Source organism: Nelusetta ayraudi, unplaced genomic scaffold (genome assembly GCF_046127955.1).
Source record: "Nelusetta ayraudi isolate G7.1 ecotype Tasmania unplaced genomic scaffold, CSIRO-AGI_Nayr_v1 ptg000058l, whole genome shotgun sequence".
In the NCBI taxonomy this organism is placed as follows: Eukaryota; Metazoa; Chordata; class Actinopteri; order Tetraodontiformes; family Monacanthidae; genus Nelusetta; species Nelusetta ayraudi.
In genome coordinates, this window is record NW_027466108.1 from 2,694,637 (window position 1) to 2,713,491 (window position 18,855).

Sequence of the window (18,855 nt, forward strand, 5' to 3'; positions counted from 1 at the left end):
GGACACGGGGGGGGAATGAGGACTAGCGCTGCAAGAGCAACACACACACAGACACACACACACACACACACACACACACACACACACACACACACACACACACACACACACACACACACACACACACACACACTCAACCCACTATCTCCCCCAGCTCTCGTCAGAATATGTAAATAAGGAAATTAACTAGGGCTGTCAAATGATGATGTTTAAAATTGCAATGAATATAGTTTAATTAAGCTTAAAAGTTAATAGTTAACTGCGATTAATCGCGCTTTGACTTGTATGTTTAGAATTCTGTTATTTTTCCTTTTTATGTCCATATTTATGTAAATTCTTTACTTACCAGAGTGCCTCAATTGGGAACCATATGAACACAAAGAAAGGATTTCCTTTGTGATCTTTTGTATTGCTAATTTTTTTTCAAAAGAAAAAGTGCATTAGACCCACTTATTACGTGCGCGTCAGGAATCCAAAACAGCAACAACAAACACGGGTGTCAAGGACACAAAGAACCACAAAGAGGAAGGAAAACTGTACTTCTGTGCTTTTGCTGAATCAAGGATCTTAGGTGATACTTCAGGACGCATCAGCCAATCAGAATGAGCGGAGACACAGCGGCACACAGTCAGCCCTGTCGGACATTTTACAGGCGTTTACTATTGTATTGCGGTCTAATGGGGGGGGGGGATGCTTTTTGGGCCGTATGAGGTTTTTGGATGCAGTACCTCGAGTGGCCACTGAAGAAAAACAAGTAATAACATACCGCCATATTGCCTGTCCAGTATCCAGTTCTTATAGTCCATCCATGCGGCTAACATTATCAGGAGGCAGTGTCGAAACATTGCGCTACGGCTTGAGGACGTGACTACGGGTGAACGGAAGGGACAAAAAGCTTGTGATTAAAATGCAATGTAATACAAGCTGCTTCACGGCTTGTATTTAAGCATTAACGCCTTAACGCTAACAGCCCTAAAAATAAATACACATAAACCTCGGAAGGGACGATTTCTGGCTGTGCAACAAAATCGGATTTCCCTGCAGGGGCTCTGCGCCACAAAGCGAGTAGCCGCTGCGTGTGACCTGAACATTGGGCTCCAGCAAAGTATCCGTTTATGCAGCAGAGGCGCTGCGATTCACATTGAAAGACCAAGACCACCGCCGAGGTCCTTCCAGAGTGTGGAGGCGCGCAGCGGCACCACCGCAGCCCCGAAGGCTGAGGCCTCCGGGGAGGACGGATCGATGGCTGCGGCCTGGCAGAGGGTCTGGGGGACGAGGAAGAGCAGCGAGGATGAAGAGGAGGAGAAGGAAGAAGAGGAGGGAAAAGAGCAGTGTGCGAAATACAGGTGGTCCCTATCACTAATGAGTATCACTAATACTAATACTAATACTAATGAGTATCACTAATGGTAACTAAAATGTCTTTAAGATCCCCCTGCTTAATATTCAATTAAAAAAAAAAAAAAAAAAAATGTTAAGGAAATTTAAAAAATAATTGGTATTGAAAATTGGTATTGAGTAACAATCAAGAGGATGGAGGGGACCTGGTGGGTCCCCCCCACCCCATGCAGAGTATTGACAGGTATTTTGCACACTGGAGGGGAGTGACCCAGCCACAGCCTGCCTGCAGGTCCAGCCTGCTCTGACAGGTTTATCCCCGCGCGGAGGGAACACGGCAAACAGCACAACGAGGAGCGATAAACGTCAGGCCCGGCGTTTGCGCCGCGCTAACGGCTGACAAACGGCTCAGCGGCTCCTCTGTGCAGCCGGCCAGTCGTGTCGCCCGGCATTACGGCAGCGATGCCACCCCCAGCGAACCCTCGACAGACGTTTCCTTCGAGTCTAACTAAGCGATGTTTCGCCGATCTGAAATTGCAGGTTACGGTGTGAGTCGTCCTCTGGAGGGTTTCTGCAGAAGATCTTTGATTTTCTGCAACGTCAATCAAAAATAGGATCTCTGTGTGTGTAAAGCTTTTTTGTGTTGGACATAATAGCAATAACAGTGGACATTTTTTTTAAACCTTATGTACACTTTCTGAGAACAGATGACAGTTTTTTTAAGAGTGTGACATTAAGCCTGAGGGAGTTTTGCTCTGAGCATTTAGATCAATATTTCATTAGTTTTTAAGACCAGGCTGCTCTTATTTCAAACATTTCTCCAAGAAGGTTACTACATTTCAGCTACGTACTATTTATTAGAAGTCCTAGAAACACAGCCGATATACATCCACAAATAACAGGTCACCTCAAAATCAAGATTTCAGGAGTTCTCCATAAAAATGTCGTGCTGTGTATCCTTTTTTTTTTTTTTTTTTTTTTTTTTCAAATTGAATATACCTTCTCATATTTCTGAGTGTCAGCGTAACGGTCTGCCCGTTCTCGCGTGAGATGAATCTGAAATGCGTTTAATCTGTGAGGCTGAAAGTGAAGTGCCAGAAATGTATAAATTGCAGCAGAGAGGCTTCTTTCCGGAAGTCATGACCTAGATACTCAGGATAATCCAAACAGCTCAATGTCAGCAGTCGGATGCTTTTTTATTTATATCTACATATATACACATGTATGTGTAAATGTGTGTGTGTGTGTATATACAGTACATTTATAAACACACATATATATCATGTGTGGTTAGACTGAGCAGAACACTGCGATTCCATATCCAAGCGTACGTGCCAATCCGTGAAACTGCTCTCAATCAGATCTGTTCGCATCACACCGACTGTGTGATTGATTCCTTTATTTCCTTTGTGCGTAGACAAAGCAGCTCACACCAGAACTGTCCCTTTAAAAGAAGCGTAAATTAACCCCTGCCAAAGGACCGTGTCACCCTGCAGATCCACGCATGAAGGGGTCACCTTCCGCAACATCCCACATGCGCCTCCTCGCACACGCACTGCAACGATGTGAAACCCTAAGGCTTCAGCGTCGGACTTGACACGATCAGGTGGCAATAAACGTTTTTCTTTTCATATTTTTCTCTGACAACGTTGATTAAAGCACAGAATTGAAGGCTTACGTAAGTCCCAATCAGTCCCTTGTTTGTTGGAGTTCAGAGCGAGACAGCGGCGTGTGTCTGAATCACGGCCAACATGTTGAAAATCTGAGGCTGCCGCCTCTAACAGATGTCTAAAGCCGCCCACACACCTCCGCTTCAAAAGGCAGGAAGGTGAGAGACAAACGCAGCGAGCGTGTCGAGCCTCGGTGGAGCAAAGACAAAAACATATGGTCAGATTGGGAGAAGTGGAACTCGGCGGGGCGTCACAGTCGACTGAAGAAAAAGGTGCAATCAGCCGGCGGTCACACAATCGCTACTTTGCTGTCAATCGTGTGTCTTCCAATGTCTAATTCCCTGCGTGTTTACAATCTTGGCATTTGCCATCTTCCATCTTTGAGTGTGATTGACTCTACGTTTCGTGATGAGATTTTTCCATTGTGTCGCTGACTGATGTCCCACCATAGGGATGCCAAGTGGTGTGGTGGTCCCTGGAGAAGCAGGTATACTCTTAAAGGGACAGTGCTTAAAATTTGGCTTGATTTATGATTTTTACATTGGTGAAATCTTAACATAGTGCCTATAAATGCATTAATCAAAGTTAAAGTAAAGTATACTCGCAGTACAATAAAAGCAATTTGTTTTTCCTCCCCTTAGAACGGTTCTCACAAATATTAGAATTAGTGCTGTCAGTCGATTAAAATGTTTAATCGCGATTAATCGCAAATGAATTGCAATTTCTTTTTTACCCTGCTCTATACGTGACTTAACAAGATATTTATTTTATATATTTACGGGTGTGTGTGTTTGTTTCATCTCTCTCGCACTCTGTTTAGATACTGACACATATAACGTACACAAATATGATGGCATTTGTCAATCGCAGTATTTTGTTTTGAAAATCTACCTCTGGTGTGAAACAGGCGTTAATCGCGGGTATAAAAATATTAAGAATTAAGAATATACATAGAGCAGTAAGGGTCTTGCTCCTAGTTAACTGCCACCTAGCAACAACACTTTTTAAGGAAGTCCGGCCTGACAGTGCCCTAAATACGAACAAGCGCTGCCAGTCAGGCTTCCTTAAAAATTTTACACACTGGACCTTAAATTCATGCCCCTTTTTTAAAGCAACCCAGTCAGCAATGGATAAATGCCCTGATGCGCGTCAGAGGGGATGAAGACGTGGGTATAAGCCACGCTGACTGAAAAAGAACCGGGTGCACTTGGTATACCCGCATATACCCTCCTGCACTACACCACTGGCCATCCCAGCTACAGCAGCTACAATCTGAGGCCACTGCTACGATCAGAATCCGTTCCTGAGCCCAGCTCGCACTGTGAAACTCTGAACAGAGCGACGAGTGTTGCAACTGACTCACAGCGCCAACAACCAACACCGTGACCTACGGCCAAGGTCACAACAATTCCTGGAGCTACGTAAAGACATCACGTGGCTGTTTGCGTGGCTGTTTGCTCGTCACGGCTCAACCACCGGCTCATTCTCGGGGGAATTCGGGGACTCTCTTTATAAAACTTACATAGGGAGAAAAAGACAAAACTCCCACCAGGAAACTTCTTACCTGTGTCCTGGCGGAACTGGTGCATGGACTGCAGGTCGATGACGTACGGCGCCAGCTGGCCGTCCACCTGGCCCAGGACCACGCTGCCGCGGGCGTCCCCCTTCAGGACGTTCTCGATGTGGTGGCACACGGCGGCGCTGTAGGGCCTCCAGCGGCCGTGCTCGTTCAGCCACTCCCACACCACCACCCTGGCCATGTTCTGGGGAGGGTAGCCCAGGCCGTTGACGGGCATCAGTAGTCCCGACCCCGGGCGAGCCATCGCTGTTGCCCAAAATTGGTGGGGGGGGGGGCTCGAACAGTTCCCGCGACCCCTGTCAGTCAGCTGACCCACTGGAACATTGTCATCAGCGGCAAACGGAAGGAAAAAATGATAATAAAGAGCTTGAATGAGCTCTGGCCGCCGCCGCCGCCCCCTCCCTTCGGGGGCAGCAGTTATCTCATGCTGCTTCCCAAACTAGCAGCGCTGCCGGAGTCATGGTCCACAGGTGAGGCAGCGCCTGGCAGTTGGATTCAGCAGCACTTTAACGTCCGGTCGCGTTGTTGAGTGGCAGGCGGGCAGGCAGGCAGGCAGGCAGGCAGGCAGGCGTTGAATGAATTGAACGACGACGACGACGACGACTGCGACCGCTGTGGCTCTCGTCAGTCCTCCTGGGGCGACGGCGTCAGATCAGCAGCAGCAGCAGGTAGCCAAGGGGCCGTCTCTAGACAGAGGAGGAGGAGGGGCAGGGGGAGGAAGAGGAAGAGGAGGAGGAGGAGGAGGAGGAGCAGGGGCACAATGGTAAACAAAACAAATGGTTTCACACACGACTTATTTACCCAGGAGCCTGTTTTGAGAGGCGATAACCAGCCCTGCGCTGGTGTCCCATGACTGGCCTGTAGCTCTGGGGCCATTGTGTTTACTTAGAGCGTGTTGACAGAGAAAACAAGAAGTGGTGTGAGAGAGAGCCTGCCTCAGCAGCAGCAGCAGCAGCAGCAGCAGCAGCAACGGCAGCATAAATGTGACTGTCATCAGATTTGTGTGGAGGGACAGAGCACAAACACTATCACCATCTTTGCAGACAGAATACCCTACAACACAGAGAGAGAGAGAGAGAGAGAGAGAGAGAGAGAGAGAGAGAGAGAGAGAGAGAGAGAGAGCTGCTCATGTGCAACTACTGTTTATCCGGATCAATTTCAATGTTTTCGTGTTTTAACGTTGGATGTTGATGTTTTGTTTCTCCATGCACAACACGCACAGGGCTGGCTGCGATCAGGGCGATACAGACCTGTAGGCTGCAGTTGTGGAGCCGCGCATCTGTCAGGTAGCGGCTGCATTTCACGGCACATCAGCGCAGATCGAAAACGAGGGGGCAGGGGGAGGAAGAAAAAAAAAAAATCAAATGAAGAATAAAAATAAATGAAAACACAAGAGCAACGCCGCAAGCCTTTTCACATCCGATGCAAATCTTTCCGCTGTAGTCCGTTCAACTCGCCACCCGCAACTCTCGTTATTCCTCTGCGATCGCGGAAAAAAATAAAATAAAATAAAATAAAAATAAAAATACACCCGAGACGACGTTATAGATCCCGGCGAATGTGGCTCCAAACACTACATCAGCTTGTTGGTCCGCGGTGTGCTGAAGTGGAGGTGGAGGAGGAGCAGCTGCACGGCTACCACACGCACGCACACACACACGCACACATACACATTCGCGGTTGCCAACACGATCTGGCCGCAATCTACGCACAAACGTCCGGGAGGCGGGAGCACCTGTATGGACGGCCGCTGAAAATCAGCCCTCTTAAAAAAAAAGTGTCACACACAGCAAAACGGTATTACCCAACTTCCGGTGTTTTGATTTCAAAATAAAAGCGCCTGTTGGAGTTTCGCGTCGCCGGGGCGAGTGTGAATTTTGTTAACAGCGGCAGGATGTGGATAAGGTCGTCCTGGATAGTGAAATCGAGGTCAACGATTGTCAGAACAAACTATAATCACGTTGTACATTTGTGTATAGATCAATCCGACACATTGACTTGTTTAAAAAAAAAAAAAAAAAAAGGGCAAATGAAGACCGGAAGAGATTTTTCTATTATTAGAAAGTACACTTAACAAAACTGGCACAAAAATAAACAATATGGATCAGTTTCAAGGCCAACATTGTTGGTCTGGTCAACGAGTCATAGAGACAAACATATGGTTAAAACCTACGGATAAAATAAAATAATATGATAAATAGCTCAAGGTCTATGTAAACGTCAAAGCAACACCACTTGCTAATAATCAGATGACAGAAGCTCTGAAGCTGATGTGTAAAGAGATGATTTGCACCACTGCAGCAAATCTAGAGTTTAGAGTCTTGCAGTTATTTTTGCTGAGTCTTCGGCTTTTTCCGCTTGTCTTAATCTTTTTCAGCGCTGCCTGCCCCCAGTAGCACAGGGAAATGTTGGCCCATCACTGGGATTTCTGGTGCTGGACAAGCCGTCAGTAAGACAAAGGGAAATTCAATTAGACTGATTTCCAAATGAATGTGTCATTGTGTCCTTGCACAATATGCTGTATGTGTAGATGCATTACAGTATATATGATGATGACGTGGAAATAAGAGATCTAGGTAGTTTCTTAAGTTTCAGTTAAGCAGAGGCATGTCCCTTGTTTTCACCCACATTGATCAGTGTACATAAAGTATTAGACATGGGTGTGATCCCTTTGGGTGTAGTTGACTGTGGGAATATTTAAGAGTTATGTACACTGTTAAGAGTATACAGTACACTGTATGTAACTACACAAAACCTCACTCGCACAGGCATTCTAGGGCCTCAGGTGGAGCCGGAGCTGAAAAGAAAATACTGACAATTTTTCTAAATAATTGTTTCCCTGTAAAGTAGAATTTAAGCAACGATTTCAGTAGGCTGTCAATACAATTATCATAGTTATCATCGAGGAAGAGGAGATTTGTTATTTCATTGATTCACTTTTATTATGAAATCTTTGACCTAAACTCACATTGCACATGTGAGTTAATTCAGAATGTTGCTTTCAGATTTATTGCAGCAGGCATCTGTTTAAAGGATCAACTGGTGTGTGGAGGCACGTCTTCCCCTCGTCAGCCACAAGTTACATTTTGATGTCGCAAAATGCTTTCACTGCCGCCTGCTGACCAAACAATGTAACAGAAGGAGGGAGCATATTTCTTATAAAGGTCCTCACCACCCTCAGGCATCTGTCGACCAAAAGTAAAGAAATAAATCCATTGCATTTCACATCAAAGGCTGACACCTGCGTGACATATTTCAGGAGTCTGGTACAGATCAGATGGCAGATGTCTGACGCAATGTTTCGGTTGCAGCTACGGCATCTAAGCTGATTTTATTCACCAGTGCCCACCCAGCCACCTGAAATTGATGCGTGTTATGAAATATGTACTGGGAGAACGAAATTATTTTATGTAATCTGAAAAAGTTCACGAAACAAAAATGACCAATATATTTAAAACGGTGTCAGGGATGCACCAACTCCCCAAATGCTATCAGTTCATTTAAAAGGATGAAGATTAGAAGAAGACAACTGGTAAAAACAAACAAACAAACAAACAAACAAAAACAAAACACACACACACACACACACACACACACACACACACACACACACACACACTCATTTGTTATAACTTCACAGAAACGTCGAGGTTGCCCATCGAAACCCTCATTAAATCAGTTACGGTTAGGTTTAAAAAAATATATAAACAAACATTTTGGGAACAGCGCTCCCATGTGGTCATATTCTCTCTTTCCTCTATATAGGATTTCAATTATTGTTTTTTTTTTTTTTGTTTTTCTTTTTAATGGTTCCATCTGTTGGAATGTTTATTTTTGGAATGGGAGTTTATATGAACTATTATTACTTACTGCATTGTAAAATTTGCAGATATGTGATTATTTCATTAAGATCTATTATATTGAATGAATGGACGAATTAGATTTTTTTCATGAATATTATTTTGAAAATAATGAATATTTAATTTGCAACTGGGGCCAAGTATAATTTCTCATATAGATTCATTTACCATTGAACCTTTATTTTGATACAGTATTTATAAACACAAAAATATGTTTTTTAAGTAGATGGAAATTCACATTCAATACAAGGTTGCAAGGTGCAACGTTAATACTATGAGCAGAAGGCATTCGCCTAAGTATGAGGTGAAGATACTGTAAATCAGGAGTTTATTCATTAAATAATGATAATTGATTATCCTTTAAATACAATAGTTCACCTTGCCACATTTACACACAGTATTATGGAATTCTATAAAATCAAGTATCTTGTTTTTATTACATCCAAATATGCAAACATATAACTGTTATCTGTGCTTTTGCAATCAAAATTGAAAAAGGAAATTATCACAATATATCACTTTTATACAAATATACATAGGGATATAAAGGATCACAGACATCCGGATAGTACAGCACTACTAGATCCTAGATCATTCATTGACAAATCTCTTTGATATAAAAATGGACCTTTCTCTATCCGTCAGTCAAACCAAAACGATTGCTGGCCGGCAGTCAGTCGGGGCTCAGAGAACAACATACACGAAGAGTGCCATGATTGCGGCACTGATGAGTCCAGAAATAGGAACTGTAACGAACCAAGCGATGAAGATGTTCCTGAACAGACGCCAGTCAACTGACTTTCTGGAGCGCAACCATCCCACGGCCACCACAGATCCGACCTGCGTTCACACAGCACAGAAGTCGGGGGGGGGGGGGGGGGTCATAAAATCATCACGAACTGATGGCACAGAAAAACCCTCCCCTCCCTTTAATCTTGGGTTTTATTATGATACATACCTGCTATAAAACAGTCTAAAAAGGCTTGGATTCACACCACATGGGAAACGCATCAACTAAAACAGGAACCAGACTTCATTTCCTTGTTACCACTGGATAATCTATGGAAGCGTTTTCTGTCTGCACAGTGCAGACTGATATTTACTGCATGGACAGAGTTTTGGCGCTGAGTGCGAGTCCGTCACCCTCACAATATCATTTCTTTCCATGTCACCGGAATAAAATATAGTCCGATACTTAGCAAGTACATGTAAGCTATAACATCAAATGGCATAAAGCAGCATTACTTGCTGTTGCTGGAATAATGTTCCATGCTGTACAAAAAGTTACTAGTTTTTATATTGGAATTAACTAATTACTAGCTCGGCTTCTGTCTGTACAGGAAAAAGAAAATCTCAGTACATCTGCTTCTGACTAAGAGCATTTATTTGAAGCCTTTATAAAGTGAGTAGCCACATCTGATAGCTTCCAGAGGCATACCATCACAAACAATAACACGATGATAATAAAAATATAACATGGACTGTTTTCTTGCTGCTGATTATGTGAGGAGGTTCGAGGTCGCTTTGTTTCTCGGTTCCAGGCGGTGACTTGCTGAAGCTGTTTTTACACTGTAACATACTGTTGGACTAATGAGAAGTTCCTCCTTACTAACGTATTAATGTCCAAAAGGAAAAACTCATGTTCTAATGATTTTAAGATTATTTTCAATGTGGATGTTTGAAAGAATAGTGGCGAGCGATCGTGAGTGGGGAGTTTGTCTTTTCCTTCAAATCTCCAGCAACAAATAATGCAGTCTTTTGAATGTCCCAGTTACACTCCCCTCACCCACAACGTCACTTCCAGACGGCTGGTGTGAGACATTGCCATGTAGTGCCCACCACACTATTGGTTTTTTTTTTTACAATCTTAAATGGATGAGGAACTGTAAATGGGAGCTTCATTCGCCTAAAACAGAGCAATTTTTAAAAATCACTCATGAAAGAATATATTTTTATATCCCCTATTGAGATCCTAGAAGTTAAAGTTTTAATGATGTGTTTCAGTGAGCGCCCTACAAAGGGTTACAGACACGGACTCTATCTAGCTGAGTAAAAAGGTTACCTGGTATCGTTGCAGGTGCAATTGACATCTTACCTTGCAGTGTGTTGTGCTGACGGGCAGACCGATGTTCGACGCGACAACAACTGTGATGGCTGAAGCCAGCTCAATGCTGAATCCACTACAACAGAGAAACGTGCGTAAGCCTACTTAAGATTATTTTCCGCACATCCGAGCGTTACTTGCCTCACTGTCTAAGCGCGTGGCCTACCTGGATGGAGTGATGGGTGTCAGGTCTTTCCCCATGGTCTGGATTACCCTGCGTCCCCACACCCAGAGGCCAGTGCAGATGCCCACGCCGCCATACAGGAGCAGCCAAATCGGAGTTGGGGAGTTTGACGCTACGGAGCCACTCTCGTACAGAAGCCACAGAGCGATGAGCGGACCGATTGCGTTGCTGAGTGAAAAAGATGGGAAACGTAAACACCGCAAATGAAAAAAAGAATTTCAAGACAGGAGAAGAAAAAAAAAAAAACATGCGTGCGTGCCTACCTGACGTCGTTCCCTCCGTGGGCAAAGGAGCCAAAGCAGGCGGTGAGTATCTGCAGGAACTGAAAGAGCGTTGAAACGGCTGGCGGGTCGACCTCCAGCTCGTCGTCCTCCTCCAGGGTCAGCTGCGTCTCCGCCTCCTGGGTCACGCTGCCATCGGGCACCGCGCTCCCGCTGGTTATGGCCGAGCTGTAGCTACTGTAGCTGTCCACCCTGGACCTCCTCTGCAGCCCGCCATCCAACTCCTTATACCGGGGCTCCCCTTGGATGCCGTAAATGGCCATGGTGTAGGAGGTGTAGCTGTTGTTCCTCCTGATGGGCCGCTCCTCCGTGTCACTGTCACCGATGCAGTCTCCGACCTTGGCCATGTGAAGCTTGTGCAGCAGGTCTTTGTAAAGGCCTGAGTCTTTGTGGATGGTGTGGGCGCGTCCGCTGTGAGGGTCTGTGATCATCATGGTGCCGACAGTTCCGTTCAGACCTACGCAGTTAAAACAAAAAAACAAAAAACAAAACAAAATCAGCTGCGTCTCCATGAGAGGATCTTATCTTTCCAGAACTGACGGAATGAATTGAATTGATTGAATCTTGGTTATTTTCTCACCATTGACGATATCAATGTCTTTGGTTTCCACGTCGTTGTTGTCCAAATCGGTTTCGTCCGAGCCTCCGAGTTTGAAAGCCACCCTCTGGCTGTCTGTAGGCGGAGTCTGAGGCCGGGGTTCCTGGGGCTCGGGGGGCCGCTCCGCCGGCTCACTGGAGGTTGCCTCCATCAGTGGAGTCTCCACTGGTGCCGTGGCGGTTCCTTCTGGTGCAGGTGACAGTGTTTAACTGACTACACTGCATTACCAGGTCGTGTGCTTCATTCACTCAAAGATTTATGAATGCTGCTCAATGTTGCCTTCCCCTTTCTTAAGCAAACAGAACACTGTTGTTTTCCATGCGACAGAAATCTAGACTGTTGCCAACTTACTGAAAGTAGTAAATTCTTTAGCCTCAATAGCTGTGAAACTTTTTGTTTGCGTGTGTGGTTGCAACACTCACTCTTGATTTTCTTCCTGAGGCGAGGACACACAATGAACCAAACGACCAGCGCTGTGACGAGAGCACAACCCAGTGAAATGCTCAGCGTGCCCCACCACGGCACTCGGTCGAAGCCCAGCACTGTGCACATGAGACAGGGACACCACACTCAGGTCAGAAACTTCACTGCATGGTCCCCCCCCCCCCCACCCACCCCTAAATTAATGAGAACTGCGGCTGGATCTTCCTGCGAGCAGCTGGAAAAGACATTGTTAGTAGTTAGGGATCCAGTTAGAAAGCGAAAGTACTGCGTCTCTCCTCACAGAGACAAACTTACCTGCGTGCTCACGTGGAAAGCGGCTGCTTGGCAAGAAATAAATGGGCAGACATTACTCATTTTGAAAAATGTGAAACGACAAAGAAATAAATGCTTCCTTCATTTCTGTCTGATTGGTGTGCAAAAGGTGTGCTCGCTTGCGTTGTGCAGTATTTTTTTTTTTTACATCGGAGGAGATATGGTGCGTTATATTTCATGTCACATGCAACAACCATCTTGCAGCCTTCAGCGTAGGGCCGATAGCAGACTTCTTGATAAGTTCAATCCTGCAAACGACACAAAAAGGAGGAGGAATTTCCCATTTAATAGTTGTAGTTCTTGCAAATTGTAATTCTTTACTCTGGCTGCGTCGGTCCCTTGGCACCTGTTCAGCAGGTTATGATAATAGGAAACATTTTTTGCTCTGACGTGAAAAAACAAACTGTGTATTGAACTTGTGTCTTAAACTAAAAAAAAAAAAAAAGAGGAAATTTTAAAGTTAAATGTTTCCTCTTTTTTCGTTTAAGTGACTTTTGTCAACTGGTCTTTGTGTTACTGGTGACATTTACCCAGAGGTCAATAACAGCTGCCTTGGAGCAGTGAGCTGCAATGGAAACAATCATGTGTGTAGCGTGAGGACATGGTACTCACTGGGAGCTCCCGTGAACATGATGGAGAAGAGATTGATGCCCATCGTGATGGCATAGAAGACAGGAAGAGCTTTGAGGCCATTGGGGCCAGGATCAGCCTGTGGAGATTAATGCGTCACATGTCTGATATTTTGATCTAGTAATGTGGTAAAAAGGCAAACAGTCGAATAACTGAGGGTGAAGGTGAATTTTCTTCTAGTAATTATGTAATTGTTGTTGTAATAACTTAATAATAATAAGGAAATAACAGAGAAATGTATTTAAGCACACTGTAGTTTTTTTTTTATTATCTTAAATTGATTTTAAGTTTTTTGTATTGACCGCTGCCAACTGCCACTGACACACACCCACCTGCAATGGGGAAGGAATACGTAACAAGTACTTCTGCATGTGACCTCACTAGTTTTTGGTAGAACATTACATAGTTTAATCGTTAAAATCTTCAAATCTAAATTCAATTGTGTGCTATGTATGATGGTACATGGCATGTTCAGTATGAAACACAGCTATCACTGCCATAATATCCACTTTCAGGGTCTCACCTTGTTGAGAATAAATCTGCGAATAAAATAGAAGAGGATTCCGGACATGATTCCTGACAAGACCGGTGACAGGAACCAGGATGCCACTACAGACAGAAAAAAAAGATCACACGTCGATTAAGCTTTTAGCCACATCATATATTTTAAATTGTGGCGAATAACAACAACTGTTCACCAATGTGCAGAATCTCTATCCATTTCACCCCGTGGTGACCTCTGGCCACCATAGAAAATCCAATTGTGGCTCCAACAATACAGTGAGTTCCAGAAATGGGGAGCTTCAGGAATGACGCTGCCAGCTGCCAAACAGCAGAGCCTGTGGGACAAAAAAACATGAGGCGGGCCCTGCTCTCAAAGTCACATGACTCACGGCAAACAACCTCAACTCGGGAGGCGCTTACCGAACATCGCACATATGGACCCTGCCATCAGGACGTGCTCGGAGCCGTTGTACATCTGGACATCAATAATTCCTTGCCGGATGGTCTGGCTGACTTTGGCCCCGAGCAGCACAGAACCCAGCGTCTCGAAGATGGTGGCCAAGATGCAGGCCTGCCGCATAGTGACCACCCCGGAGCCCACCGCAGTGCCAAATGAGTTTGCCACATCGTTGGCCCCGACGGAGAAAGCCAGAACGAAAGCAATGACAAAGCCCAACACCAGCAGCCACAGATAGCCTGACATGTCAGTCTGAGTGGCTACGGCCACCGTGGTGACAGCAAGCAGGGATGCTACAGTCGTAGTTTCCATCATTAGGTACAAAGCAATTTAAATTAAAACAAATTTCTCACACTCACACTAAATAATGAGGTAATATGTTTTTGTTTGTTTTTTTAAATTCTACAACAAATAAATAAAAAAAAGGGCTTTGGATCTGTTTCAGAAGTGCTATTGAGAGGAAATCAAAATATTTTTGGAGCTGGGTTTCCAGGGCTTGTCTGTGGTCTCTATCATGAAACGACAACATATATGGCCAGAAGACTTTTCCATTGTGACGGGAACCCTCCGGTGATATACACTGCAAAAAAACAAAACAGAAATCCATTAATTGTTAGTGCTTAACATCTGAAGTTACATAACAGGGCCTATCAGTATCTCTCTGCTGCACTGGGAGGATTTACAGTGGAAAAAAGTAGGGAAGTAGCTATGATATACAGCTATATATCAGCTGTTTGTGGATTAGTCGTCCATGACAGACACTGGCGTTACCTTGCGTAACATTTGTGTTCGAGCAGAGAGTTGCAGAGAACTGAGTTAATGATAAAAATGAGTTTAAGTAAGCGCCTAAATCCAAAAAGAGTTCAGCCTGTGTTAGAGTTAAGTGACAAAGAATATTGACTTAAGGCAGGGAAGTGTTTTTAATGATTTTTTTTTATTATTGTCTTTTTGAAGCCTGGCTGATTTTACGTCACTCATATTATGAATGTGACAAAACTAGTCATGGTGTTTGGCTTAAGGCGTATTTTCTCCTCTGACATTGCTTAAGGCCTATTATTAACAGTATTTAAACAATACAATTGACGGGATATTTTCTATGTTGAATGCAGCTGTACAAACCGGGAATTCATAAACCTCTAAAGACGCTTGATAATATTTTCACGACAAGGACAAGAAGAGAACATCTGAGAAGTAGCAGAGCTGACTCACTGGGAATGTTTCACATATTTGGACTACTAAACATGTAAATATTGGACATCTAGGCTGTGGTACCATTGACTTTTTCTTTCTTTCTTTCTTTCTTTTCTTTTTTTTTAATATATAACTTCCACACACGGAGTACATAGCAGGCTGTACATTTCATAACTGAGAAAGGCCAACTTTGTTTAAAAGACAGAATAGAGGCTTTTTATTTTTGGAAATATCTCGCACTTCATTGTCCAATGCAAAGTTCACCACGTAATGTTACTCCCCTTGCGTGTGAATTCTCCAGTTACGTAGTCAAACTTCAAAACAAATCCACTTAAAGTCCAAAAAAGACCTGAGAATAATTGGCCCTTTCAGAATGGCCAGCATCAAGTTGGAAGGAACCAGTATAGAAAAGTGCGGTATGTTAATCTCCTTAACTGCTCTTGCATAATTAAAATGGAACCCAAATGGAACAGAAGAATTCGGGAAACGCAAAAAAAACAAAAAAAAAAAAAAAAAAAACAAACCGAGAGGAATGGAGGTAAGAGACGAACTTACAGGTGCCACGGCAGTGAAACCTTGGAGCCTCGAACCGTCCACGAAGGGAGACGCAGCTTTTTGGTGATTGTTTAGCCGGAGAGGGGGAGGAGGTGCCGAGGGAGGAAGAGGAGGAGGAGGAAGAGGAGGAGAAGGAGGTAGTATGTCACGTTCGGGGGGCGCGACGCCGGGTTTTTATGCCGGGAGCCGCCGTGAGTGCACGCCTTTCGGTCATGAGACCTGTCGCTGTCCCAGGCTAATGTTTAGCGTGTTTGGTGGCACCGAGGAATAATTACACATGTCTTATGAAGCTTTGACTGCACACCAGCCTGAAATCCCCAAATGGTGTTTATCCTTTGCCCCCACGGAGACACACATCTCTCTTCTTCTTCTTCTTCTTTTTTTTTCCTTCGTCCAATTATCTTCTCTTATTTCTAAACATAAAACAGTTCATGGCTCCACTCCACAATGATCATTTGGGTTTGAGTCACTTCGGGGATTATCCGTCAACTATTCCTGGATACCCACTATGCATAGTTAGTCAACAAGCCCGTCCAAATATTTTGAAAGTGAACTTGTCTGTCATGCGCTCCAGCGAATACGTGTTATTGTATCTTAGCAATAGCATTAGCTTTACTTTACCGCCACCTCCTGGACAAACCCGATATCGCTAACGTATGAAAGAAGTGGTTCAAATAAAAAGCCCACACCGTAGTAAAAAAAAAAAAAAAAAACCTTCTCAGCTTTACGGACAACGGAAAGTTGTGAGATGTTTCATCAGTCGTAAAATATTTCTATTGCTTACTGTCAAAAGCTTGTCTACCCAACTAGACGATTCAATATTACATAGGGATTATGAGCGGGGGGTGCAATGTACTTGGTACGTAGTAGAGAACATACTAAATGCAGCTCATAAAAACACAAACATAAGAGTACACATACAGCAAAAAATAACCACACTAGGCTGTCACTCAAAAAAAAAAAAAAAATCATAATATAAGTCCAGAATGCTCTCTGTTGGAGTTCAAGAGAGAGAGCAGTGGGAATAAAAAAAAAAAAAAAAACATGGTTGAAGTCTGAAAATATACATAGTTTTACTGTTGAAGTAAAGAATGAGAGCTGTCTTCAGAAGCAGCCCAGCTTTGTTGTATAGGGACCGTGATTGCACATATCCTGCACAAGTTGCTGAACTATGCCAGTTATTTTCCTCTAGACTTACCGCTCTTGATAATGATGCTATTTTCACAGCTAGCATAAAGCACAAGCACAGAACGAAAAGAGTAATAAAACATGTTGAGTTTCCTCATGCAGAAGAGTATCAGCGTCATACTGATAGTGAATCATCAATTCAATGTTCTGTGGGTTACCTGTACATTTGAAATCAGTCTGCGTGTCTTTGGCCTTGAACATGTCCCGTGATCAGTGTTTTCATGTGCGCTTCTACATGTGAATACATGATATAAAGCAGAGGAGAAAGGACACATTCCTGGTGAGGGGCAGTGGAGGTTACGGAGAAGTTGGACATTTCATCGTTAGCATTGTTAGCCTCCGCTCCTGAGCTGTGCCCATAAGAAAATGACGCGTCCAGCCAAACAATTGTCCCTGTCAAACTCGTCAGTAACTTTCTGAGCATGAGACAAGACAAGGCAAACTAAACTGGTACGAGTGCGAGAACCCTCAAGGTGACATTAGATGTAATTGAGCAAAGTCCATGTGCCATCTTCCCTTTTCGGTGGCATGCAAACTTGCTGATACTTTGCTTAAAAATATTGCCTGGTTATTTTCATAAGATATTTGCAGTAGGTATACGCTCTTCAGATCTTTATTTCAACAATTTGCCTGCCAACAAAGTGCCTGTTAATTATAGTAAGACTTTAAACAAGTGGAAACTTTGTCAGTAGTGTGAGGGCTTATATGTACCTGTCAGCGAGAATTACCTTATTGGCAGAGATTTTTTTAAATATATCTGTGTGTGTGTGTGTGTGTGTGTGTGTGTGTGTGTGTGTGTGTGTGTGTGTGTGTGTGTGTGTGTGTGTGTTAGAAGCCGCTTTTTAAGCTAAGATTTTATTTTATTTTTGCCATGTGAATTACAACTGAGCCCATGGAAACATTGCCCGTGTGTGAGAAAGAACTCATTATCATGAACAAGTGAAGCAACAGTCCTGCAACTGTTACTGATCAACCTGCCATTTACCATAAATGGTCTGTTGAGCGAGTGCTGATGTACAAGACTCTGACAGGGCCGTCACTGTCAGCAGAGCTGACACTTTTTGGAGATGCAACACTGACTCTAAATTTGCTGATGAGTTCCTCTTCATTACTCATTTATTTGCTTCCTGCCACTTGGATCTTTCGTAACTGACATTGAATGCCACATGCGTGGAACATTTTGACCTGGAGGCCCTTTTAAATGTTTGTGATTGACAATAACAGGGGCGGGTGGGGCGGGTGTGTGTGTGTGTGTGTGTGTGTGGGGGGGGGGGACATGCTGCATGGTTTTGACGACGCTTGTCGTGCTTCCGGCATAGCAAAGAGATATTGATCAGCGCTTAGAGCTTGTTGTTGCGCATGTCCTGCCTCAATTTATGAGTGAGTTTCCAGGTATTGCATGTTTTAAAAAATATATCCTTATCCTAAAACAGTTGTTAGACAAGAGTTAGACAAAAAACAAAGTGGACAGATCATTGCATGACTGAGAGACAAACCACCTCACTTGCATTTCTTTCAATGCAAATACAGTGCCCTTTTGCAAATCAGGTTACCCCTGTGCTAAAACAATTGTGGGAAGCTACAGGTGTGCTCTTTGAGGCGTTGTCTTGAAAATGCTGTATACTTTCAAAGACCTAAACAAAGAACAAATGAAGTGATTCTCAAGAATTTAATGACTTACCCCATGTTTCGAAACATACTGCATAAAAAAAAAGCACCTTAACAGTGCAGGACAAACATTTGCATTTAAATGTGTTTTAAGATAAAGGTAAAAACAACAACAACAAAAAACATAGTATTAATCAATTTCATGTGGACTTCATCTACAAAAAGGGTGTTTGGCAGTAAGGAGGTTTTTTTTTTATCACATTGTGTGTGTAGAGAAAATCCTATTGGTTTTTTTTATGTATTTGTTTTCTTTTTAATATAATTGCCTCTTCTAAATCATACGCTAGCATGT

The 18,855-nt window shown here is 43.7% G+C and overlaps 2 protein-coding genes across 6 annotated transcripts in view; both read right to left on the reverse strand.

Annotated features, from left to right (window-relative positions):
- dtx1 (deltex 1, E3 ubiquitin ligase) overlaps positions 1 to 6,333 on the reverse strand; it is a 52,125-nt gene extending 45,792 nt beyond the window's left edge. The window contains exons 1-2 of one of the 4 annotated variants that reach the window (XM_076039020.1): positions 5,838 to 6,333; positions 4,573 to 5,273 (exon numbers count right to left, since the gene is read on the reverse strand). In XM_076039020.1, coding sequence (XP_075895135.1) covers positions 4,573 to 4,831 — 259 coding nt within the window. In that variant the 5' untranslated portion in view covers positions 4,832 to 5,273; positions 5,838 to 6,333. Of the gene's footprint in view, positions 1 to 4,572; positions 5,623 to 5,837 lie in introns of those variants that run through there. The other 3 variants (XM_076039017.1, XM_076039019.1, XM_076039018.1) reach the window with 3 other exon arrangements.
- Positions 6,334 to 8,590: 2,257 nt separating this feature from the next.
- slc20a1a (solute carrier family 20 member 1a) lies at positions 8,591 to 15,860 on the reverse strand. 2 transcript variants are annotated; one of them, XM_076039022.1, is made up of 11 exons: positions 15,708 to 15,860; positions 13,925 to 14,541; positions 13,699 to 13,839; positions 13,524 to 13,609; positions 12,983 to 13,079; positions 12,037 to 12,156; positions 11,597 to 11,797; positions 10,999 to 11,473; positions 10,718 to 10,903; positions 10,543 to 10,627; positions 8,591 to 9,287 (listed from the first exon to the last, which is right to left on the reverse strand). In XM_076039022.1, exons 2-11 carry the CDS (start codon positions 14,274 to 14,276, stop codon positions 9,132 to 9,134), a joined length of 1,899 nt encoding a protein of 632 aa, XP_075895137.1. In that variant the 5' UTR covers positions 14,277 to 14,541; positions 15,708 to 15,860; the 3' UTR covers positions 8,591 to 9,131. The 2 variants fall into 2 exon arrangements, with proteins under 2 accessions (XP_075895137.1, XP_075895136.1); XM_076039021.1 differs by having other exon boundaries at positions 11,597 to 11,800; positions 15,708 to 15,859.
- Between the last annotated feature and the right edge of the window lie 2,995 nt (positions 15,861 to 18,855).